The sequence below is a fragment of the Daphnia pulex genome, chromosome 1 (assembly GCF_021134715.1).
Source record: "Daphnia pulex isolate KAP4 chromosome 1, ASM2113471v1".
NCBI classification, from domain to species: Eukaryota; Metazoa; Arthropoda; class Branchiopoda; order Diplostraca; family Daphniidae; genus Daphnia; species Daphnia pulex.
The window spans coordinates 2,484,813-2,509,451 of NC_060017.1; the positions used below are offsets into that span (position 1 = coordinate 2,484,813).

At 41.4% G+C, this 24,639-nt stretch overlaps 6 protein-coding genes across 14 annotated transcripts; 4 read left to right on the forward strand and 2 right to left on the reverse strand.

Annotated features, from left to right (window-relative positions):
- Nucleotides 1-1,687: 1,687 nt before the first annotated feature.
- LOC124197784 lies at nucleotides 1,688-9,404 on the reverse strand. 5 transcript variants are annotated; one of them, XM_046593579.1, is made up of 12 exons: nucleotides 9,065-9,404; nucleotides 7,167-7,440; nucleotides 6,681-6,886; nucleotides 6,317-6,535; nucleotides 5,910-6,176; nucleotides 5,586-5,817; nucleotides 5,363-5,486; nucleotides 5,118-5,274; nucleotides 4,448-5,044; nucleotides 4,083-4,324; nucleotides 3,752-3,917; nucleotides 1,688-2,495 (listed from the first exon to the last, which is right to left on the reverse strand). In XM_046593579.1, exons 1-12 carry the CDS (start codon nucleotides 9,141-9,143, stop codon nucleotides 2,272-2,274), a joined length of 2,787 nt encoding a protein of 928 aa, XP_046449535.1. In that variant the 5' UTR covers nucleotides 9,144-9,404; the 3' UTR covers nucleotides 1,688-2,271. The 5 variants fall into 5 exon arrangements, with proteins under 5 accessions (XP_046449535.1, XP_046449383.1, XP_046449615.1 ...); XM_046593427.1 differs by having other exon boundaries at nucleotides 3,752-3,952; nucleotides 4,100-4,324; nucleotides 9,065-9,364; XM_046593659.1 differs by having other exon boundaries at nucleotides 4,100-4,324; nucleotides 6,317-6,538; nucleotides 9,065-9,364.
- A 2,049-nt stretch (nucleotides 9,405-11,453) lies between these two features.
- On the forward strand, nucleotides 11,454-12,629 carry LOC124198036 (chromosome transmission fidelity protein 8 homolog). Of its 3 annotated transcripts, none has more exons than XM_046593672.1 (3): nucleotides 11,454-11,616; nucleotides 11,942-12,048; nucleotides 12,109-12,629. In XM_046593672.1, the coding sequence occupies exons 1-3, from the start codon at nucleotides 11,493-11,495 to the stop codon at nucleotides 12,313-12,315; spliced, it is 438 nt and encodes a 145-aa protein (XP_046449628.1). In that variant the 5' UTR covers nucleotides 11,454-11,492; the 3' UTR covers nucleotides 12,316-12,629. The 3 variants fall into 3 exon arrangements, with proteins under 3 accessions (XP_046449628.1, XP_046449637.1, XP_046449643.1); XM_046593681.1 differs by having other exon boundaries at nucleotides 11,969-12,048; XM_046593687.1 differs by having other exon boundaries at nucleotides 11,527-11,616; nucleotides 11,937-12,048.
- On the reverse strand, nucleotides 12,310-14,010 carry LOC124198022 (NADH dehydrogenase [ubiquinone] flavoprotein 2, mitochondrial-like). 2 transcript variants are annotated; one of them, XM_046593660.1, is made up of 7 exons: nucleotides 13,976-14,010; nucleotides 13,451-13,584; nucleotides 13,213-13,335; nucleotides 12,962-13,152; nucleotides 12,692-12,899; nucleotides 12,553-12,629; nucleotides 12,310-12,487 (listed from the first exon to the last, which is right to left on the reverse strand). In XM_046593660.1, the coding sequence occupies exons 2-7, from the start codon at nucleotides 13,487-13,489 to the stop codon at nucleotides 12,394-12,396; spliced, it is 732 nt and encodes a 243-aa protein (XP_046449616.1). In that variant the 5' UTR covers nucleotides 13,490-13,584; nucleotides 13,976-14,010; the 3' UTR covers nucleotides 12,310-12,393. The 2 variants fall into 2 exon arrangements, with proteins under 2 accessions (XP_046449616.1, XP_046449606.1); XM_046593650.1 differs by having other exon boundaries at nucleotides 13,451-13,593.
- Nucleotides 14,011-14,051: 41 nt separating this feature from the next.
- On the forward strand, nucleotides 14,052-15,698 carry LOC124198016 (inhibitor of growth protein 1-like). Its single transcript, XM_046593636.1, has 6 exons — nucleotides 14,052-14,332; nucleotides 14,399-14,680; nucleotides 14,742-14,878; nucleotides 14,939-15,029; nucleotides 15,096-15,217; nucleotides 15,283-15,698. The coding sequence occupies exons 1-6, from the start codon at nucleotides 14,197-14,199 to the stop codon at nucleotides 15,487-15,489; spliced, it is 975 nt and encodes a 324-aa protein (XP_046449592.1). The 5' UTR covers nucleotides 14,052-14,196; the 3' UTR covers nucleotides 15,490-15,698.
- A 97-nt stretch (nucleotides 15,699-15,795) lies between these two features.
- On the forward strand, nucleotides 15,796-21,776 carry LOC124198008 (ubiquitin carboxyl-terminal hydrolase 47-like). 2 transcript variants are annotated; one of them, XM_046593625.1, is made up of 12 exons: nucleotides 15,824-16,043; nucleotides 16,492-16,650; nucleotides 16,753-16,998; nucleotides 17,068-17,350; nucleotides 17,411-17,830; nucleotides 17,895-18,307; nucleotides 18,375-18,580; nucleotides 18,662-18,806; nucleotides 18,877-19,441; nucleotides 19,511-20,277; nucleotides 20,347-20,774; nucleotides 20,841-21,776. In XM_046593625.1, the coding sequence occupies exons 3-12, from the start codon at nucleotides 16,759-16,761 to the stop codon at nucleotides 21,508-21,510; spliced, it is 4,137 nt and encodes a 1,378-aa protein (XP_046449581.1). In that variant the 5' UTR covers nucleotides 15,824-16,043; nucleotides 16,492-16,650; nucleotides 16,753-16,758; the 3' UTR covers nucleotides 21,511-21,776. The 2 variants fall into 2 exon arrangements, with proteins under 2 accessions (XP_046449572.1, XP_046449581.1); XM_046593616.1 differs by lacking the exon at nucleotides 16,492-16,650 and having other exon boundaries at nucleotides 15,796-16,043.
- Nucleotides 21,777-22,477: 701 nt separating this feature from the next.
- Nucleotides 22,478-24,232, forward strand: LOC124192597 (protein fem-1 homolog A-like). The gene has a single exon (XM_046585981.1). It carries the CDS (start codon nucleotides 22,478-22,480, stop codon nucleotides 24,230-24,232), a length of 1,755 nt encoding a protein of 584 aa, XP_046441937.1.
- Nucleotides 24,233-24,639: the final 407 nt, after the last annotated feature.

The window sequence follows — 24,639 nt, forward strand, 5'->3', positions numbered from 1 at the left end:
TACTGTATGTTTACTCACTATCGGGGCTAAATAACACGGTAACCTCGCCGATTACGCAATGGTCATTCGAACCTGTTTTCGGATAAGTTTCTGCCCTGTGGTGACCATTTTGAAATTCACTTTTTTCCAGTGGAATGAAGTGGTTTACCGCCTCTGGCCAACGAATTCTATCCAAGCAGGGTCTCGTGGGTTGGCACCATAAAGCGTGTTCTGTTACGGCAGGGGGATTATGGCAGAAAACGGTGATTCGATTGAATGAACACCAACGCCAACAACAGGGGAATAACTTCAGTCCTGTCACGGTCTCGGGTTCGTCATCTAATCGCCGCTCCGCTTCGACGCCTTTTTTTTTCACCCTTCGTAACGGTTTAAGTTCTTTTCTTCTCTCTTTAGAATTGCGTTGATGTCAAAGCAAGTGGCCACCTTTTTTTTTTTTTTTTTAGAAAAATAAACGCCTCCCTCCCAACGTCACCACCTCCTTTAAAACATCCCGGAGTGTTACCGGTGGCAGCCGAACAGAACTCGACTGTTTGCGGGCGGGGTGGAATAGACAATCTTCCACGCACGATTGTGTATGTTCTGTACACAGCTCAGCGATTCTTTATAGATTTACTAATTCTTCTTTTGGTGGGAGGCTTATTCAAATCATGTATTTAGCTTATGTGACTATGCAACATTTTCATTACGGAACACAAATGGCCGTCACGGTGCCGAATAGAAATTTTTCAGTTTGTTGGTTTTTCTCAATTCTAATCTCGTCACTTGATTTCCACCTTTCTCTCCTTCCTTGTTTGTCACAGCGAACACATGTTTTCTCTCTAACTTTTCCCTGATTACATCAAGCTGTATCAACTCACGCAATCTGTCACATTTAACTGAAATCTCTTTTTTCCCAATTTATCTACAAATTCGATCCTGTTCTGAATAATTCATTGATAGCCTCGTTCACATGTAGATTGAGGACGCCGTGTCGACCCCAAGAGGAATCATAAATCAATCCCCTGTTTGTTTCTTCTTCTTGCTACAAATGATGATGCTGATATGGGCTCTCTTCACGGTTAGCAACGTTTTCTATTGGCTTTCGATGACCTAACCTCGATCCGCTTTGATTTCTTCTTTTTTATTGAGCCTCATTTTATGTTACCAGCGTTTTTTTAAGGCCGTTTATTACATGGATGTAGAGCACATCTGAAAAATAATCTCGACTGTGTCGTGCGTTTCTGTATAACTTGTTAAATAATTCATTCACAATTACCGTTAGACGATCCGTCTACCAGGGAGACAATCTGTCCGTGAGCGGGTCACGAGATGCTGAGCAACTCTCTTTGCCGCGAGACAAACAATCGGTCATCTCACTTTTGACACATTCTCTTCCCTCAAGTCAGAAAAAAATAATATTATCGCCTGTCGACGAGTTGTGCTTGCCGCTATTTATAAACATCAGTTCAATGTATTTTTAGAATATTGGTCATTTTTCGTCCGAATTTGTCCTTTTTTTTTGTTTTTTGTTAATTTGCTGTTTTGACCGACTGAACCCAAAACATTGGCCTCAAACGTTGGGGTTTTTACAGCGTTTTCTGAATTTTGATGAGATGATAGTAGATGTTTGTCGACTGAACTTTTCTGCCCCAAAAATAACCGCGAGACAATCGACGAGAATAAACAACGGTGCTGAAACAAACGAATGTAACACACGAAAAGCTTCTTTTATAGTTATTAAAACGATGCCATTTTTTTGTGGGGGTCGGCATAATAATAAGGAGACGACGTTTTGGTTGAGAGGGACAACAATTGCATTACGAGCTTTTACAGCAAACATAACTCACGCAACAGACACAACTGTTGAAATGGCAGCATACATAAAGTGAAGAAGGGGGGCGTTCCATCGGTGCGGTTATTGTCGTTGGGTGGCGTGTTGTGTCTGAGTGGCTCTCGTCATTTTCTAGAAATATACGGAAAGGAAATACGGACATGTCACAACGAAAAGACGTATATCTTTTTCTTTCACGCCAGCAGACACGCAGCCGCTTGTAGCGTGACGCAAAGAGCCAAAAAAGCGCAACAATGGTGCGTGAGTGTCGACTACAATATCCATTTTTTTTTTTACTTGTTTACATCATCCGTGATGCCCAGCAAGAGTCCAACATGTATAAGAATTTGTGCTTTTATATATTATAAGAGGGAATTGTTATACTGCTGAAGCGAATTAACATCAAATAGAAATTGTTATTTTAATAGCCCGGGAAAAACCAAATCTGCTGCGCGCGCCTTCTAGGCTATTTCGTAGAGAGGTGCAGCAGGGGATGATGATGGTTTCGACGCTGGCGATGGCGGATGTGGCGGCCAGTAACACTGGCGGCGTCCAGTTGATGTCTGGATCCAACAGGAATGCCTTTTCCGGCTACGGCCCGCCGACGTTAACGGATAATGAAAAGACATGGGACACGACGTCCTAGCGACCGAGGTCGGACAAGGTGTGAAATCGCACAATTCTCCTGTCGAAACAAACAAACAACGAAATATAAAAAAGCCCGCACAATTCATAAATCTACCGATAATTAAAAAGTTATTTTCGAAAAATAATTAAATTTGTCCTACATATTTAAAAAATAAAAGAAAGAAAGGGCCGAACAGAAAGGATGTCAGATGTTTCATTTCACGTACCTGGTGGCTCATTAATTCTTGTTTTTTTCTTATGCGGTTTCTGTGGACATTGAACGAAACGACCGCACTTAATTCGCCGTTAAAAAATTGAGAAAACCCCTCGTCACGAAATTGCGCATCGAACCGCGGCAACAGACCGCATATCAGACATTAGCCAAAGTCAATTTGATTTATGCAATCGGCGCTTGTGTCTTTCGCACACACCCAAAACTTGCGCCGCCGCTCATTGGCGCGCTGTGAAACACTTTTTCACCAAGTTTTCCCACACGCAATCAGCGCGCCTCGCGGAAAGAATATAAATATGTGTTTCACCAGCAACTCGGCTCTTCCACCTAACTATTACGTATTACATGTATACCATTGTATACAAGCAGGAGCTACTGTTTGCCGCCTTGATTAACGATAAGTGCCTTTTACTATCCCAGCCCCCCTAGTTATTAAAGGAACTAACCTTCCGAGGGAAATAAAGACGTTAAATAATTCACGCCCGCTCTTTATTTTTAACATTCCCACCGGAGAACGTTATAATGCAGGTAGCAGCTATTTCTCTTACCGTCTGGCGAATTAATGTTTCAGTTTTTACTTAATAATTTCTGGAAAATCTATATTATGTCCTTATTTTCATTGCTCGACGAGGGGGGACAAACTATTTCAATGTTCAGATCGTCAAATCATTTGTTCTTAAATCGAATTAAAACATTACTTTATCGACATTTTACAGGATGGAGTTCAAAATTCCTTCAATATCGAACCGTTAACATTTATATTCCTTTACTTGACTACGTATTAACCGCTGTTATTACGTATTGTTGTGACTTGTGAGAGAAAAAGAATCATCGGAAAGGGCCAATGAATGGACTTTTTCCTATGGGCACAAGAAAATCCCGTTGATTGTGTCGAACCCCCTCCCGGCAGTCAGCGCACAGTTGCCTACCGAACAGTTGCAACTCGACGATTTTTTGTTTCACACTTTTCATTGTTCATCCTCTCACGATTTTTTGTTTTTTCCTTTTTCCGCTTTGTAAATCGACCAGATATAAATAATAAGATAAGAAGAGTTATTTTCTAAACACAATAAAACCGAGACCTTGGAAATTGGGCGGACAGAAGCAGGTGAAGTATCCGGGAGCGGCGTGAGAGTTGTCGACGCAGCGGCCGCCGTTTTTGCACGGATTGGAAGCGCAGTAAGTGCCCATTAGTCCCGCAGCTCCTCGGCTGGCGCCGATTGTTTTGTTGGCCCGGGTCACGTCGCCCTGGAAACGTACCACCGGAGTGATGAAAGCTGCTGCTGTACAATACACATATAATCGCCGCATAGACTCGAACGGACGCGGTTCACAACACGCACACACAGAGAATCAATCCGACAAAACAGTTTGGTTCGTCTAAAAATAGCAGCCGCTAATAATTATACTCACGTTGAGGTTGACGGAACCGTTTGGTTGGTGGTGGAGACTGTGATGACGATTGTGGCGGATCTTGACGTGATTGTTGTTGTTCGATTGGCGCCGATGCTCGCAACGGGAGCCCGTGAAGCCTAGCGGGCATGTACAGTTCAACAAATCACGTCCTAGATGGCCTTTGACTTGTCGGTTGACGTGACACGTTCCACCGTTGAGACAATACAAAGTGGGACAGTACGGCGTCTCGCAGTGAATACCTTTTTCAAATCATACAATGGGAAAAAGTTATTTCTTTCATCTCTCTAATCGTCACGACGACGATTGTCAACAGGTTATATCCATGATCGACTTCAATGCTGCGGAATATAATGACAAACTACCTTTGGTTCCGACTCGGCACGAACATTTGAAACTGCTGACGATCCGGTTATTGTCGGCGTAGCGCGTCGACCGGAAACAAGTGCCTCCGGCCAGACAAGGATTAGGAGAGCACGGATCTTCGTCGTCGTCGACGATGCCCGCCGTGTCGTTGATTGCTGGCGACGTGAAAGAATTTCGGGAAACGGCCGAGCGTCCGGTTGCCAGTTGGTACGGCTGCTGTGAAACCGGATGCTGGTGATGTCTCCGATTTTTGTACTTGCTGCTGCTGGTGAATTTATCATTGTGATTGGGGCTCGTTTGAGTGTGAGCGGCTGCAATTTTGCCCAGTTTCCCGGAAGCAGAAGAAGAAAGTTGCCGAGTCTGGATGGTGCTGGACGATGACTTGCGGTTTGGCAGCTTTGTCAGGGCCACGATGGATGCGTGATCGGGCCGACTGGGTCGACACCGAGAGTTGTAATGCTCAGATGACTTGACGGTTACAGACGGGCGATTCGGACATGGACGGCATTCCGTCTGTCCAGCTCGATCTTGATAGGTTCGCTCTGGACACAACTGACAGACGCCTTTTTGCTGGAAAGTGTTTGGTGGACATTTTTCTTTTTATCGATCAAAGATGAGAGAGAGAAAGTTAGTCGATCGGCTTATTTAAAAAAAAAAAAAACTGATTACGGCAGTTGTTGGTGGATGCGTTGACAACGTAACCCGGCAGAGGGCAAATCAAATCGAGTTTGGCCAGCTGAAAAGTCTTGTCAAGTAGGTCACCGCCGGCCGTTTCCAATTTCTTCCGGAAATCCAAATTCGTTTGAATCAAAACTTCCGTTTCAGCCTTTTCATTGAATCAAATTAGAAACATGACGTAACCGAATCTATCAAAGCAATCAGCATCAGTTAAAAGAAAATCCTTTATATTATACTTTGATCTTCTCGATCAGCATTTCGCCTTCGGGAACTTCTGAGCCTTCGTAAAAGTAATCGTCGTAACTGAACGGTTGATAACTGGCCGCCACGGTCCACGCTAAATTGAGCACGGCGCCAGAACTGCGATCCGATCGAATTCACGAAAAAAGAGAAGATGAGAATTACACACCGAATCAAATGCCGCGTCTCTGCCACGGGCGTATGTATATACCAGCCGACCTTTTGTTATTTGAGATTTCACGATGGCATTGGGCCGTCAATAGACTACAATTGGCAGTCTGACAAGGCTCGGCATTGCTCTGAAGTAGACCCGTCTTGGCCGTCTCCATGATCCGCTCAACAACGGCTCTATCATCGCACCAGGAAGTTGGATAGGAACTCGTTGGCAGCAAACGTCCGAGCTGGAACCGGAATTCGGCAAACATCACGGTCCTGCCCGAAGTGGGATCAACTATAATACATTACGAAAGTAAAAAAAAAAAAAAGAACTTTAAAAGTTACGAAAGAGAATCGATAAAATTCTGTCAGAGTTTGTTATTTTACGATGAATTTGGATGTCGTAGTTGCAGTTGAATTTGGCGTCCGTCTCGTTGTTCTTCGCCACGCAGAGCCGTTTGAAGACGGTGGGACTGATGCTGGACCCGTTGGTCGCCGCCTGGATGACATTAAGATCGCACGTGACGTAAACGGCGCTGTTGACGGCCGGAGTCTGGAATTTCGGTAATGGAAGTTGGACTGGGTCGAAATCCGGAACGGTCAAATTCAATCCGGAGCACTGGCTCGGGTCCAATGGAACGGGCGATTCAAACTCTATATATTCCAGCACATCCGGACATCGTTTGAATACATTAAACTGAGTCGACGTTTTGACTTCCTCGGCCGGGAGAGCCAAAAGGAAGAAGATGAATCGAAATTCAAAACTTTTTTGGGAAATCATTTAAGTCTCTTACTGATGCACTTGGGTGGTCGACTGGTTCCAGGGTCGCTGTAGCAGTCCCAGTCTTGGTGGACGAGATGGCGGTCAGTTTTGGGCGTGACGTATCCTTCGTCGCACGTGTAACGGCAGGTCGTGACACTGACGTCATCGCCGACCGAAGAACAAGCGACCCGGCCGTGTTCGGGCGACGGAGGTGGCCGACACAATCTCACCGGTTCACGACTCTCCTCCTCTGCTGACCCGTTTCAGATCATCAAACATAGTATGGCCGGACCATCAGACAATAATCAGATTTGTTTTTGTTTTTCCCAGAAAACAACAACCCAAAAAACTTGGATGGTGGGTGCGAACGAAACTCTTTCGTGTTTTTATATTACCTGCAGCCAATGACGAGGGCATAACTTGTAGGGTGTAGCGACAGTAAGCGTGATGTCTCGGGGCTATTAAAGATCTGTCAGTGATGTTGTTGTCACTGTCCAACTGATAGGCCACCTTGACAACCACCCGATGCGTTCCCTGATCCAGCACGGTCCCCGGCTGCGGACCCAGGACCACCTGCGTTCTCATCTTTCCTTTTTGATACCTTTTTGCAAATATATAAAAAGAAAAAAATGCAACATCGTAAATTATTCCGGCCTTTCCATTTTTACCTCCTCCGTATCTTTCCGCTTTTGGTCAGAATTTTCTCTCCCCCCCCCCACAAAAAATGTGATGTGATCATCATCACTTTTGATTCTCCAGCCCATTTTATTACAATATGTGCTGGCCTTGTTTTATGGAAATCGACTAGACATAGTTTCTGCTGTGGCATAGACTATGAAGGTGATCAATCAAAGTTTTGTGTATATGCCCAGCATGTATACTTGTTGGAATAGAGGCAGGGGCGGACGACGGGTTCGGGCATGCGGACGGCGCCGTCGTGTTGTTGGGCGTCCACGCCGTTGTACGCCACGTCGGCGTCGTCGTATCTATCGGGAGAAATCAGCATCGAACTTCCCGGGCAGATGAAACACGGCCGACTGTTGTGCTGCCTCCGACCGTGCCGTTTGAGGTTGTTGTTGTTGTTGTTGGCTGCCCAATGCTGGCCGGTCGTCTGTCTGTCGCTCGCCGTTCTTGCAGCATCACCCTGCTGGCAAACTGTGAAACGGCCAGAACATGGACGACGACGCATCAAGATTAAATCATTTTGTGCTAGACTTAACAGCCCGAAAAGGCGGCCAGACTAAAAGAGAGATGAGAAGAAGAAGAAAAAAAAAAGAAAACCAATTTTGGAAGTGGTCACCGCCCCATAAAAGGGATAATGAGCAATGGATTGCGATGAGTATTGTACGGTGTATATAGAGAAATAGCTAACGCCTTTTTCACTTCTTATATTCCAGCTCTTTTTCTTTTTCTCTGCTGTTGCTGCTGCTGGGACCCGCGTCCGGGCGTTAGCACAAACACGCGAGAACCGTGTTCCATTGTTTTCTTTCCAGCATTGGGAGTCAAAACTAATTTTGTGTCTCATTCGGTTCTTTTCAGACTGAGAAACTAAAACAAAGAAAAAACAGAAATCTGTTTCTTTTCGAAAAGGAAATAAGAAATAACGCTCATTCGATTATATATATAAGGTTCCCCCCCCCCTTCCAGCGTGATTTTTTCTTTTTTGTTTAACAGCTTCACGAAGGTCGACGAATCGACTTGATTGAAGCCTATATAGGGAATCTCTTATAAAATGTCAAACATCACCCGGCCAAGTTTTTTTTTTATTTGGCGGTCGCTGTGTGTGTGTGTGTGTAAAACACACGAAAAAAAAAGAAGAACAAACTGGAATTGCTTTGGCGTTTGCCAAGGTCCGTGCCAGGTGACACGTCATCCGGATGAGGAGCAGCGGCGGCGGCGGCTGTCAGACGCTCGTTGGAAAAGTCCAATTTCGTCTTTTTTTTTTTTCTTTTTCTTTTTTGGAGAAAATTGCCACAAAAATATTTAAAAGAAGAAGAAGGAAAAAAGTCGTCTGACAAATACGTTTCTTCGGCTGCAGACATGTGGAGGATAATATCTACCAGACGCTGACATATGCTGTGCGCTATATCTCGGACTTTTTCACTTTCGCGATGTGCCACACCACCACCCCACGCACACTCTATATACCACTCTTCGCTATAAAACATCACGCAACACGCCATTGACCAAGGAGCAGCAGCAGCATCAGACACTCAATCTTTATCTTTTTGGCTTTTTTTGGCTGGCGCGTAGAGTTAAAACTACTACCATTTTCCCTTTTTTTTTTCTTTTTTCTTTCTCTCCTTCTCTTATTTTATTATTATTATTATAAAGCGCCAAGATAAGAGCGCATTAAACACACAGAAACAGCAGATGCTTGACGACGAGATTATTTATCACGCAGCAGTGGCGCGTTGTTGTTCTGTTTTCTTATAGACGGAGCGGAGGAAAAAATTTGAGCAGTTTTTTTCAGAAATTTTTCGGTTTGAATTTCTGAGGGTTTAGCGTGTCAAGTGTTGGGCGTAGTCTTATTCAATCTCAAATTAAAGAATTAAAAAACCAAAAAAAGAAAAAAAAGAGTTGAAATAAAGCCTTCTAGTCACAACATTCACGTTTTATAGCCCAACCCAATTCCAAAGAGCAAAAGTAAAACCACGGAACCATAAAAGTATTAAAAATAGATCTTCCAAAAGCTACTGTCTGTCTATACTTTTCATCGTTAAATAATGGCAATAAAAATTTGAAAAAATGTGTTACAACTCAAACAAGAAAGACTTACCCAAAAAGATGACGATGGGTAACGATAATAACAGCAGTTGAAAGCAGATGAGCCTGCTGGTGCTACAGGTCGACGACATTATCTACGAATTTTAATACGCTCGACTTAAATAATTATCACACACTTTTATAATATCTTGGTTTTTCTTTGGCTGCTGATCCTGGCGGAATGTTCCCGTTAGATCCAATGATAAATATATAATAACGACGAAAAAAAAATGTTTATGAGCGTCACGCCATACAAACAACGTCCGTCCGGCGTGAACCTGCCGGCGCGACTGTAGTGAACCAAAGACTGCCCGTCGTGCCGAAAACACGTCCGCGACTCTCTGCTCGGCACTGTACTCATACTGTATATGTATATAAACCCAGCAGACTCTTTTAACTCTCTCTCTATACACCCATAGAGAAAGAGAAGCGAGTGGAATGACTAGTCGGAAATCAAACAATAAATGAATAATACAAGTATAGAGAGAAACACTCGACAAAATAAAACAAGGGATGATCGACACGACGCGAGGGTAACGATCCTGAATTTGGTACGAGCGTACTATATAATATACGATTTCTTCCCTCATATTGTTAGGTGTAATATGTACTACCTTCGATCGTGTTACCAAATAACAAATAAAAGTGGAATATGCGGGAGGCAGAAAGCCAAATTGGGTTGTCGACGTGTATTGGATCCAACTTGATATCAGGACTTTTATTATATATACGCTATATAATATTGAACCCGTCTTTTTTTTTGGGTTGGTTTTTCCCCCCTCCAGAGCACAAATCAGATTATTCCGATTCTCGGTGTTTCAGCTTTCAACTGTGTGTGATATCGATCCTGAGAATGTCTTCTCTTGCTATATACTACAGCATGATTCTGTAACTGTAGAATTGGCTGGAGTTTTCTTCTTCAAGATTTGATGGGCTGATCTCAATCAGATCGCTCCTTTTTTAATAGACAGGATGTCATGACAAGGGGAGGAAAAGGAGGAGCAGAATCAAACACACACACAAAAAAAGTCTCCGAGTCAGTGACTCAAAGAAGAATATGAGAAGGCAAAGAGAGAAAGAGAGAGAGAAAAAATAAAAGTAGTATTTGGGCAGTGCCCCATGCACGTCCTTCGAATATCGTCCCTCCATACTGGGACTCTGATGGATGGCTCGGGGGATCTTGTGGGGGGCAAGCGGCGGAAGAGTTGGAGTGCGGAGGAGTTGCTGGCTAGCTAGCTGCGTGACGGCACTTGGTATATTTGTTTTGTTTTGTGTCCTGTCTCATAAAAATAAAAGACGGAGAAAAATCAAGCGCCAATAAATCAACGTAAGGAAAGGAAAGGAAAAAAACGTATTTTTTTTCTCTACCCCCCACCCAACACCGCGCTGGTGGTTCTCCTGGAACTGTTGTATGTGTGAACGTGGTAGGAAAAGATACGATCTGCTGAAAAGATGATGACTTACTACTACTACGCTCTAACCTCCTCTATAGCTGGAAAAGGCTTTTTGACCCTTAAAAAAATTTCCATCGCGGGCACGCTCGGCCCGTGTGTGTGCTGGCGTGCGCTGATTTATTCTCGGGACTCCCGCCGCCACCACCTTTTTCTTTTTTCTTCACCCCAAAACAAACAAAAATATTGAAAGTTTTGAAAACGTGAGCTCCGCGCACGAACTGATTGAGAAGACCATCCATCTCCGGACCATTTCTCGAAGGAGGTTAAACGTTTACACTTCAACTATTGTGTGTGTCTTTTATTGCATGAAATGTACAGTTTTCGTGGGAGATGTAGATTCAATGGTTGCTCCATACGGCTCAGATCGTTTTCCCCCCAGTTTTGAATAGAAAAGAGCGTGAGTTTCTTAAATTTTATTGACTTGGCCAGGACCCCCAAGGTGTTACACGATTCACAAAATGTTGGGCGCGAAGAAAGTAGGGCATATGCCGAAATGCGAAACCCATAATAACAATAGTCATGCTGCTCAAAGAGGTAAAAGAAGGAGATTTGACAGGTGACGTGAGGGAACCAAGTGGCATAAACATCCGTTTCTCATCTAGCCGACGTCAGGGTAAATCGACGATCACCCCATAAGATCCAATTTCCTCTGATGGCTAGCAGACCTTCTATTTTACACGGGTCGGCCTCTATTTTCCCCCCGATATCGTGATAGGCCGGCGTTACGTATGTGAGCGGACATCAGTAGCCGCGGATATAAACGCTTTTCCTTTAGACAGTCTCGAGGGGTGTGACTTTGAGGGGCACATGTGGTATTACTCAAAATAATTGCTTTCTTCTCATAAAAGTGTGAGGGATTGCTATCCTTAATAAATGCGGCACCCAAGATGGAATAATGTGTGTTAGTGTTGTCTATATCCGTAATTAATGCCATCTATGAGTCGCGTGTAAAACTCGGATGAGGGGCCGAATGGCGGCAAATTACTCATGTTATTGTTTGTCCTGATTTGTAACCTGTCATTCAAGAATTATAATTCAAGAATTATTACTATTACTTACAATTATTGGCTACAATACTTTTACGAAGGAAAATGCAAATCATCATCCAATCGTGAGTTTTTAATAAATCGCAAATGCATTCTGTGCTTTCTTAATTTTTTTAAAATGGTGTCAATGGGACAGTTGTATCTACTCTTTGCTGGATATCTGTGTAAGATTTAAGTTGTCCAAACACACACGAAATCTAGATTTTTTTTCAAATGTTTGCATTCATCGGAATATTGAATTAAAGCATCGATCAGGTTGCTGTGTTTTACAACTTTTAAACCAAGCCTGGCTCTATGATCTTGAATTGCTTGAATCGTTTAGTGTACCTAATAATTAAGCCCTTTTGTTACATATTTTTGCACTGGTTGTTATTTGACTATTAAGAACAGGAAACATCAATGAATATCTAATGATAGAGTTCCAAGGTGACCTTGAGACCAAATCAGAAGAGGCCCTGGGAAGCAAATTAATCGGTGATTTGCATTTTAATCATGAGGTAAGATTGAGACAACATTTCACCAGTACTATTTGATAATATACATTTTTGATTGAACAGGGACATCCCATCATGATTATTGGGCACCACATTCTCCATGGAAAAGTTCAAGATCTTGATAAACCCTTAGTAGTCATTACGAAAGAAAACGACAATGTTCCAGATGAGAATAACGTCACATATGGTGTCACAGCCGTTATCAAGAAAAAGATGATATTTAAAACTCGGCCCAAACCGATAGTTGGCGAAATGATAAAGAAATTGTGATAATTTTGTATGTATTTACTACCTCCATATGTCATACACCAATCCTATATGGGTAATCTTTACAGTTTTGTTTATTGTTTACAAGCCGGGTTGAATTTTAAATCCTGGGCCTGGAGGAGGTTCCGTAAGAGATGTAAGTCCATCACGAGGCTCAGCGGCGAAACGTCCATTCCTGGAAAAAACCAAGCTCATTTTATTTTCAAAATTCAAAACTTAAATGAAGGCAGAGAAATATACCTAGGACCAGCTTTTGGTTCGCGTCCAGCTTTCAAGTCATCAATGATTTCTTCTGTATCCTTCTCAGTCAGATCCTCCTGTAAGGATAAGTTAATTTCAACAATGAAAAGCAAGACAACTTTACACGAGAAATAATTACAAAAAAGTTATCGTTGATCTGCATCATGGGTGCATTGACACATGCTCCGAGACATTCGACTTCCAATAGTGAGAATTCCCCGTTGGGTGTGGTCTCCCCGTTGTTGAGGTTAAGTTTCTTTTTTAAACAGTTCATAATTTTTTCAGAGCCATTAAGCCAGCAAGGTGTTGTTGTGCAGACTTGAACAAAGTGTTTTCCAATTGGGTTTCTTTAGAGAAACACAAATATATAAATAAATAAAAAAAATATAATAAATTAATAGAAATGAACCTGTTAAACATGGTGTAAAAGGTAGCCACTTCATAAACTCTCATTTTCGGCATACTAAGCATATCTGCAACAGCATGCATTGCTGAAATTGGGAGCCATCCTCCAGCTTGGCGTTGGGCTAAGTCCAGAAGAGGAATAACTGCAGCACGCTTGTGTCCCTCAGGATAAATATTTATGATGGCATTGGCTCTCTGTAAATGTTGAGTATATAAATTAAATGTTTTACCACAAAAAATCCTGGTCAAACTTACCTCAACATTTTCTTTTGTGAATGCAAATGGAACATCAGGATTGTTTTTGGGGGTATCCCGGTGAACAAACAAACTATCACTGAGAGAAGCAGAGGATACAGTGAAGCTCCTAACCTGTGAGCTCTAAATAAAAAAAAAAAAATTGCATAACAGAATTGGTCCTGCTTTTACATCAGAAATTGGACATGCATGATTTTGATATTATCTTATTGATACCCATACAGCATAATGTACTAACCAGTGCTCTTCCAATTTTATTTGCCGTCGAAGAAATCATTTCTTGTTTAGTCAACCAACAATTTGGTTGTTTTTAAAGAATATAGAATTTAATCACAAAACTCCTAGCAGACCGATGGGCAATCGCCTGCAGTACTAGAAAAACTGAAAAAGGTTAACAAAAAACGGCTGTTTAGGCTGCAAGGGCTACAAGGGTAGGAGTAAAAAATGCCGCTGCAGATTTTGCTTGATTGAAAATACTTTTAAATCGATATGGCGATAATCGAATTTGAGAAGAAGAGACTTAAATGTACAAAAAAGGTTGTTTTTATTTAAATTATCAATCTAAAAACAAAAGGAATGGAGTAAAAGCGTTACACCTTTTACAATTACTTGTATTATTGGCTTATTTTAATCCTACTTATTGAAAATCGTGCCGATAACCTTTTTTCTTAGACATTTCATAATTTATAATGAAATTTTATAATTACTAACGATTTTCTTATAATAACAGGAAAAAATGAACGACAAAAAGTAGGTTACTTACCGAGTTACCGTCAGTCCGTCACCAGCCAACAATTTACCCTGAGGTTACATCTACAAATTTTGAAATCTGGCACACCAGCACCAAATACCAAACTCTAATCAACGCAGAGTCAACAATTCGTTCGAGAGCATTTTCGTTTTTCAATCAAGTTGGAGTCGTTACAATCATAGTCGAAGAAAGCTACGGGCTTTGGATTATTTCCCCCGTTGTGTTTTACAAAAATGCTTAATCAGGTTGCTGTAGAGGCTATTTATTCAGCCACGTATTTAGAAAACTACCTTGATAGTGTCGAGAATCTCCCAAACGACTTACAACGACACATTTCAAGAATGAGACAGCTGGACGTTGACTTCCAAGGTAGGTCTACAATTTTACTAAATTTTGTTGGTTTTCTTAAAGTTACTAACACTGGTTTCATTTTAGCCATTTTAAGAGATATTGAGCACTACAGTGATGTAATACAAAGAGGTCCAGAGGCACAAGAAAGCCAAGTAGATTCAGGAGATGAAAAACCAAGTGGATCTGGTTTAACAGCCTCTTCTGGTGGGAATGCAGGACACTGGAGGAAACGGCTCTTGCAAAAAGTACAATCTGCCCTGATTTCTTCCCTGGAAATAGGAGATGAAAAACTGCAGTTGGTGCAAACAGTGCAGGATGTGATTGAAAATAAATCAAGACAACTGGAAACAGATTGCAAAGCTTTAGGTTCCATTTCATTTTAAAAAAGAGTTGAGTGACAAGTGCCTAATGTTTTTAATTTCTACAGAGTTTAGCAAAGATAGAGAATCAGTTGAATGTGCAAAGGATAATACTACCAATACAAAAGAGACCACTTCTGCAACTGGAGGTAATTCAGGCAACACAGGAGAAAGAACCAAAAGAGCAAGAAGAGCTCGGCCAGATGTAAGTCTAACAAGTAGTAATTTATATTTTGCATTCATTTTATATGTTTGACTATTTTAGGATCGCGATTCTCCAGTACCCACCACTCCCGTCAATGTTGGGGTTTCTCAAAGAAAAACTTCGAATGCCGCTAATTCGACTGCCGCATCATGTAAGAATTTATTCTTTATATATACTTGCAGAAAAGTAATATATCTTTATCCAAATTTATTTTTAGCTGTTGCTAAAAAGAAGAAACGTCGATCTGGACGAGGCAATGAACGAGAAAAAGAAAGAAGCGCTTCACCCCAGGAAATGCCCATTGATCCGGACGAGCCAACTTACTGTCTTTGTGATCAGGTAAGGATTATTGTCGAAGTTTATGTTGAAAATATCTAATGTTTATCTTTTTTTCTTTTGAAAAGGTTTCCTTTGGTGAGATGATTGGCTGCGACAACGACTTGTGCCCTATTGAGTGGTTCCATTTCTCTTGTGTTCAACTTACAACAAAACCAAAAGGCAAATGGTATTGTCCACGTTGTCGAGGTGACAGACCTACTGTTATGAAGCCGAAAGCTCAATTTCTTAAGGAGCTTGAACGATATAACAAAGAAAAAGAGGAAAAGGCTTAAAAATGTATTTTTCTTGTGTCCCCTTCCCTTCAACATCTTGTCACAGATAAAGACCAAGTGGTCTTTATCTGTGATCTCGTTTTCTTTCTCATCACTTGTGTATGTATAAAAGAAAAAAACAACTGCCTCCTCATTATTTGTAGGTTGAATAAAAAAATTTTTACAATTGGTCTTCCTAAATAACATCAATACAGCAAGTTATATTTTAATGATTGTGAACCCTAAAGTTCTGTTTGATTTTTTAACATTTAAAAATTTATATTGAATAATGAATTCAAAATTGTATCAGAAGAAATCATTTAATATACATCTGGCAACGTGTGTTGGAGCAGATGAATTTCGAGGCAAGAAAGAAGTGAAGTGCAGTAAGTTTTCAGAGAAGGGTGGATTTTTGCGTCGTTTGATATTTATTATGAAAATTCTTGTTAAAAACATTGTTTCGAATAATTTGTCGAAACTTCAGTGATTAGAACTTGAGAAGGAAGATAAATTAGAGCACTTTCATGGTTTGCAAAATGGTGCCAGGCGATAACACTCCTGCTGTCAACGACTCGGTAAGAATGAATTTGTCCCAATCAGCCATTTGTCGCGTAAATCGATCATACATGACGCAGTTAATTATCCCAAAATGAAAAATCTAATTAAAAGAGGGTAGAATTCAACAACATTTCTAAGCATTTTAATTCACAATTTGATTGTCAATTGGGTTGTACTAGGCCTACTTTCTTTTTTCAAATCTAGCAACAAAAACTCTTTAGTTAACAACTATTGACAGGATAAACTTGAAAATTATATTTGGGGTTAAAAATTGCCTTATAAATCTAAAGTTTGAACTGAGAATGAAATCTCTGAAGTATTTCAAAAGATTGTTATGGTAGGTTTTTCAGTAAGGAAGATCATCAGACGGGGAAAGTTTGTCATCAAGTGTGCCTATCATAAGAATATTTAGAGGCTGTATGATGTGTGCTATTTCAGCAGAACTAAGTCTTCATCCTGTTTTAGTCTCTAGTGCCAAGAAAAAGCCAACTTCCAACACACTTCTTGTGTTATTAATAGACTCCCCTTCAGCCTGAATATTGAAAAAAAAATAGTTCCAGCAGTAGACACTTTCTTCTTCAGACTGGACTGTGGGCTGGACTGTCGTCCTGTCTCGCTAGCTATGTGTGTGTGTTTTTTGTTTTTACGTTGTGCGTAAAAATTCTTATCTTTCAATTTTTGGCTAATGTGTACATTTTCTCCGTTTGAACATGTCCCCTTTTACAGGCCAACATGATTCTTAGTAGTAATCTAAGTGCGGGTTCCCATAGTGGTCAAGAAGGAGAGATACGAATGGCTTTGATAGTCGTCCAGGATATGACGACGGCCACTCTACAAGTTGGTCATGTAAGCCTTTCATTGGCTTCGACTGTGCTAGTCAGAATGCTAGTGCAGCAGGTCGCCACCTCGGCCAATTACGTGAACGGCACGTTCCTGTTGCATCTACAGCCTGCCAATCCCGACTCCAGTGCTGTAAGTATACCAGCGTATAGTCAAATTTCCATTCAAATTTCAGTTGGATTTTTTTTTTCATTTTTTTAGGTGCTCTTAAACGAACGTCTTGACGAAACCCTCGAGTCTGTCGGTTTTGTGTGTGACGACGGCCACACTAGAAACAACCTTATAATCGCCGATGCAGGTTCTGAGCCCCCTAAAAGGGACTCACCCGTCAAACCAGAATTGGGGACACTTTGTTCAAAACGAATCACAGCAGTACCAGACACAAAATCGTCAAATACAGTTTATTCTAAACGAATCACAGATAGTTCTCCAGACGGTGATAGAACACCGTCGGATAAGATTTGCGAAATGAATCCTCGAAGAGGTATTACAAATGATTTATTTGATAATTAACGTTTTATTTTAAAAGATTTATTATTGTCAGGATTCGTGGGATTGGTGAATCAAGCAATGACGTGTTATCTCAATAGTTTAATTCAGACGTTGTATATGACACCAGAGTTTCGCAATGCAATGTACCGTTGGCATTTCGACGGTACGGAAGACGAACAAGCCAAATCAATCCCTTTTCAGTTGCAAAGCCTCTTTCTTATGCTTCAAACGACGGACAAATCATCGATTGGGACTACAAATTTGACTCGTAGTTTCGGTTGGGACTCCAGTGAAGCTTGGCAACAACATGACATTCAAGAGCTCTGTCGAGTCATGTTTGATGCACTCGAGCACAAATTCAAAAATACAGAGCAATCAGACTTAATCTCCCGACTGTATGAAGGGAAAATGATGGACTATGTTCGTTGTTTAGAATGTCGAACAGAAAAAGCTCGCGAAGACACTTTCCTCGGTATATTGACATTTGAAATGCGGAGAAACAGAATTATATTTTGATTAACTGTTATTTTCTTTAGATATCCCTCTCCCAGTTCGTCCTTTTGGGTCTCAAACGGCATATGCCTCAATTGAAGAGGCCCTGAAGGCATTCGTCGCACCGGAAACACTGGACGGCAATAACCAGTATTGGTGCGAAAAATGTGGGAAAAAGTGTGACGCCCACAAGGGTCTCAAGTTTTCCCGTTTCCCGTACTTGCTGACTTTACATCTCAAGCGATTTGACTTTGATTATACGACTTTACATCGTATCAAATTAAATGACAAAGTCACCTTCCCAGAACAGCTCCACTTAGATTCGCTGCTCGTCGACGACCGAAATAGTGATCCAAACTCTTCAAACAAAGATTCGCAAGATACCGCGATTGAAGATTCCATGTCTGAAGCTAGCGGGTCGTCACGCGCCAATTCGAGTAACGGAATCGAATCTCAGGTTCGTTTATTCACCCCATTTTATTAAATAACAGATAATACTAATAAAATTGCTGTTTTTGTTGCAGGATGATGACGAAGGCATCGATGTAAGGGCAGAAAATTGTACTTCTAGTACGTCTAATGCGTCAGGTGCTAGTGGTAGCGATCATAATCGCAAAAACCGCGGACAAGGTCAATACAGCTACGAGTTATTTTCCATCATGATCCATTCTGGTAGTGCTTCCGGTGGCCACTATTACGCTTATATTAAAGATTTTCTCACATGTGAATGGTAAGATATAAACCGTGTTAAAAAGTGTTATGCCCTTTTTTGTTAACCGTCTTTGTTTATATTTCTTGATATAATAATTAGGCACTGTTTCAACGACCAGACTGTATCGAATATTACCATTGATGATATTCGGAAAACGTATGGAGGTGGCCCTTCCCGAAGCGCCGGATACTTTACCAGTGCCTATACTTCAAGTACCAACGCCTACATGCTTATGTACAGACGGGTAAGACTTTAAAACGTTACAGATGTAATTTTTGCGAACTAATAACGAACGAAAATTTTCGTCTGTGTAGATTGATAAAGAACGTAATGCAAATTTCATGTCTCCGAATGAATTTCCCGATCACCTTCAGCAATTACTGCGACGTATGCAAGAAGAAGAAGAGAGCCAGCGAGCTGTAGAAGAGCAAGAAAGGAATACGTGCCGCATCCAGTTGTACTGTCATCATCCAAAACGCGGTCGCGTTGATTTACCTTTCAAACTTCACAAAGAAGTGACTCTACGTCAGGCCGTTTCAATGGCATATGAGCAAATTGGCGATCTATCCGATATTGGTGTGCCACTCAGCCGGTGTCGGCTAGTCAAGTATAACGAGGTCTACGACAGTGTAGAATGTAGCTGGGATCATCGAATGGACGAAACTGTCAATGATATATTTGACGGTGTCAAATCTTCCTACAAGTTTGACTTACTCTTGGAAATTATTCCTGAAGGCCAAACTTTCCAAGTTTATGCTCCCGGCAGTCTGAATGCCAAGATTTTTATGGTGGATGTGGATGCAAGAGAGCTTCACTTACCTGTGTCCATTCGTATGCCTTTCAGTAGCTCTGTCCAAGATCTGAAGCTCAGCATGAAATGTAAGTTTATACTGTACACCTTACTTGTTTTTACGGTTTCTTAAAATAACTGGAAACTTTTTTTTTCAGCTACGATGAACATTGCCGAGGATACAGATCATATCCACCTGGTCACTATACGTTACTCAAATGAGCTACATAGATTGACCCAAAAAGACCGTAGTTTAAGGAGCGAAGGCTTCCAAAGGGCAGAAAAAGTCTACGCCACCGTGTTTGCCTCCAGTGATGAAAACGAATTCCTATCGTTGTGCAAACCACGCCTGTATGATCTGATTGACCAATATGAAAATGCCCTAACTGTACGCATGACACTACCCAAAGCCGATAAAGAAACGTTGGATCGTCTTGGTATCGATATTGCCATTCCCACAATCCCGACCCTTTCGGCAACTGCTGCTGCCACTGCCAGAACAACTTCTCCGATGGAGTCGTACAGTCCCGAAGATGCAGCCTCGGACGACTCCCTGTCCCATTTAGAACGCGAACGAGCCTTGTCGGAAGGCGAAGAAGAAGAAGAAGAAAATCGCCGCCGTCGCCTTGGAGACATTGAAGACTTTGCTGCCATTTCTGCAACTTTTCAAGAATGCTATTCAGAAGGAGAAGAACTTCCTCAGAGACTTCCTAATTCTACCTCGTCTGCCTCAGCCAGTGAGGACAGTAGTTTGAGCTTGACGGACAGTGATCGTACACTCTTGGGTGATCCGCCTTTAGCTGAAGAAACCGACTGCGATGTTGAAATGGGTCTAGCCACTCGCAGAAGAAATGCTTTGGTTCAAGTCGAGCCGGAATCTGTCGATACAATACCGGAACTGGAGACCGTGAAATTTTTTTTTAAGGTTTGTAATCTGTAAACAAAAAAATTATTATTAGTCCTCGCTTTATAAATAGCATATTTTCCTTTATAGGTGATGTCAATCAGTGAAGATGCGGATGAAAAATGCTGCACGGCCATGGTCGACAAGCGGATCCCGTTGGCAAATTTCAAATCAGAACTAGAGGTGCTTCTAAATGTTCCTGCAGAGTTTCTTTTAGTTTATAAAAAGACCCCAACAACGGCGTCTACCTTTGGAACAACGGAAAGGGAGTGGGCTCAACAAAATGAAACCCTTGAAACCCTTGGAGACGACCCACAAATATCTGTTCGCCTTGGTCGAGCCCTGAGACCGGGTGAAGTGCGTGGCAAAATTTATCAGTTGAAAATCAATGACACCCAAGAACGTACACAGTTACTGTTTGAATGGGTGCTTTCAACTGGTGTTCAAATCGGTAAAATGAAACGAGACATTTTGGCCGAAATGAAGAGTCGTCATGGCATTGAAATCCCTCCTGAAAAGTAAAGTATTCACACAGTTTATTTTCTTACCAAATATTAATAAATCTCTTTCTTTGAATGATTCAGATGTATCTTGCGCAAGAAACACTGGCGTACACCGTCTACCGTCTATGGAGACGAAGAAGAAGTATTGGACACTGAATTACTCTACATTTTCAAAAATTGGGAAATGTTTTTACAATTGTTGGATGTTAACAACCCCCTCGAACTTTCGTCTAATTATCGAGGAGCTGAAACGGTCATTTTCACTCGTCGGTGGCGACCGAGCACATTTACACTGGAGCCTTTTGTCGACACGCCTCTTGCCGAATTTAATCGTATTGTGCTGGGTCGAAAATTGTCAGAGGTGAGTGGTTTGAAACCTGAACAGATCGAGATAGCCAAGGCACCCGGAACTTTTCCTTGCGAGGGCTCCCTTCTTGGAATCCACGATGATATTACATGGGTCCCCTTGCTGACGACCGGTTCGGATGACGACGGCTCCTTCAAATACCCTTGCAGCGTGCAGACGGACGGTGATGTAGTCTATTGGCGCGAGAAAGGCGAGCCGCTCAAGAAGCTAACGGAACAGGAACGTAGAGAGATTCTTAGCCGAGAGAACACTGATTCAACCGCTTCCGGAACTTCCTATTCAACCGTTTCCGCTTCACCTCGCAAAGAACGCCCGCTCAGAATCTTTATAGACTCGCCCAAATCTAGCAGCGTGAAAGAAACGATTGAACCCGATTTGGATTGATCCTACAAAGCTATATATATATATAAATATATATAAAGTATATACCTCTCGATGATAATTCTATTCAGATGGAGCGTTGAAATTGATGCAATCTTGAGCAACTTTAACGGCAACTGATCAGGCATGTGCTGAAAAGCAATTTTCCTTTCTTAACCTCTTCCCCTGCTCTATTTCGCTTCGCTCTCATCAAACAAAACATCTTTCTTCTCAAACAATCAGCCTTACGTGGAAAAGTAATAATAAACCAAATTATTTGTCACGAGAAATTGTGTCTTATTTTGTTTTCGTTTTATAATCCTGATAAAATCATACAGAGACAAAAACTAAACTTGGGTGAACAACTCTATATAACATATCTATTTTAACAAGCTACATTTGTCGAAATTACGCATATAATTTTTGTCCTGAACCACTAAACGTAAAAGTCAAAAGTAGAGATTCTTATTTCCCCCTTAATTCTGATTTATTGATTTATTTATGTATCGTCGGGACAAATTTTTAGATGATGCAATCATGTGGATTACATCATTTCTGAACATACAACCAATCGACAAGATCACAAGAATTACCATGGGCTAATGGAGTAATGGGCTCATTAATGGGGAACATAAATGGGGATTTTAAAACAATAGCCACCTAGGAATAGTTTATCGAACCACCGTAACGAACGCGGCGCACATTTTTGAAATCAGCAAGGACCGAGCAAAGAAAATACCTCTAAACGAAATTCATGGTAAAAAAATTTTAAATATGGATAATTGAACAATGTGCGCGAAATTGAATTAAAGTCGATACAAAAGTAATTTCTAATGAATGAGAAAACAGTCGAAAGGTAAACGCGAAATTCTTTGCGAGAAGTGAGTTGCTCAACAAACATATCCTAACAAAGTCTATATATATTGGACTGAATTATAAGACATATATTGTCATATCGAAGATAATTTCAAGGAATTAGTTCAAAACCAACATGGACTTTAATAAAATGGACGATTGCACTTCACCGCTGACTCCAGAATTTTATATCTTTCTATTATTCGGTATGTCATTGCCTTTGATTTTTTTCTTCCTGATAACCAAAAGAAGCCGGAATCAATCGAATGCTTGCTGGAGACTTTTGCAACACGTCTTCCAGGGAGCAATTAAATCTGAATTTATACCGGAATTACAAGAAATACTTGCCATTCAAGGCCCAGAAATAACTTTACCGGCAACTTCCCTCGACGAACATGAAACTACCGCCATGTTGACCGCCATCCAAAACGGATCTTGTGAAGTTGTCGTCTTTCTAAGGGAGCTTGGAGTTGATGTTAATCTCCGTGGGACTTTCGAGTGGAGGGGAGTCAAGTATGACAATGTCTCACCTCTATGCGCAGCCATAATAAGCCGTCAGGTGGACATTGTTTACGAATTTGTCATCGTCGAAGAGGACCAGTTGGATGAGGTCACCGCCGACATGGACGGAATTAAGAACAGCTCACTTGATAAGGAGCACAAGATTGAAGTCTTGGAATTAATGGGAGCCGCCTACGCTCTTTGCCCAGTACCATTTAGTTACGCCATTTCTATCTGGAAAGAAGCCACGAGACTTCGCTACTCGACAGTCGATGGACAACCGGTGATCCCCAAAACAATTTCGCCTCCGTCTGATCTTTTTGCCAAGGCGATGGGCTTCACTTCTGAATTCCTGACATTGGAACACCTCGAGCAACTCGAAGCCCAGCTTGACTTTGATGATGACTACCCTGAATTGAATCTCTACACTCAGGCCTTGTTAGTCATTCAGAGGATTATGGATAAATCAAATCCCGAGGAACATAAATATATCCTCGCGCTATTGTGCGCTTACGCCTTGAATAACTTCCACAATGACAGGAATCGAGCCGTCAGCATCGGAATGTACCTATTGAGTCAATTTCAAGGACTTGAAGACTTGGATGAAGACTTTAACAGCGTATTAATAGAAACGATTGGGATGCTAGTTACAAATTTCAAAAACCTCTATGACATGCCCATCGGCTCCGACCGAGTAGAGCTATCGTTCGCCAATCTAATAACAACACTGGAAAGTACCTTAAAAGTGAATCAAAATACGGTTGACTACCTTGATGACTACGATAATTTTGCTTTGTTGACTTTGGACTTGATTGGCTTTTTAACCGATATGCTCCCTGTATTAAGTAAACAAGAAAGTCGTCGATTAAAGCAGACTCTTATCAGTTTCAATCACACCGACTTTAGGTTCCACATGGTAGACCATGGAAATGTTCTACACCTGACGTGTCGTCAGTGTTATGAAGACTTAATAGAACCGACACGCTTTCCAATCAGCGTGATAAAAGTTTTGCTGGAACTGGGAGCCGATCCGAATTTTACTTCGTCCTACTTTGAAGAGACTCCTCTCCACATTCTAGCGAAGAGCAACCAATGGGAACTCTGGCTGGAGACAACGAATATTACCGAAGCAGTTCAGCTGCTGTTGGACTCGGGAGCCAATATCGATCAGCCAGATGGCAAAGGAAAAACATGTTTGGATCTTTTCAAACTCAAAGAAAAAGAATTGAGTAAAAAAGGAACGCCAAGCATTTTCCTGCAAAAACTGATCCAAAGAGAGCAGCTGCGGCCGCTTAAATGTTTAGCTGCCCAAGTGATTCGTCGGAATCGAATCCCATTCGTCCCCGGCGACCTGCCAAACACTCTACTCACGTTTGTAAACCGTCACTGAAGGAAGATCCACTTCTCCGCACTTCTCATTCTCACAAGTTTCCATTTGATTGAATTGTAATGCAAATCGTCTTGTTTGAATTTTCGTTAATAAACTCGTTTTCTAATATCTTTTCTAGCCTACTATATTTTTGCGGATTAGTATGTACTATACCTAGTGGATTGTGTTACATCTCATTACAGTATGAAATCTTAGTTGTATATCGAGACAGAAGATTAGAATTTGCCCATATAGGTAGCACGCATTGACATCGAAGACAAAGTGATATCGTAGCCTCGAACCGCCCCGTGTTCCTCTTGCGAAAAGAAGTTACCGTCTGAACGCTGGGCGAAAAAAAAATCACAGCAAGCTCAATCAAAATCATAAAATGGTTGTTTGTATTAACATAAACAAAAATAAAAGGAGGC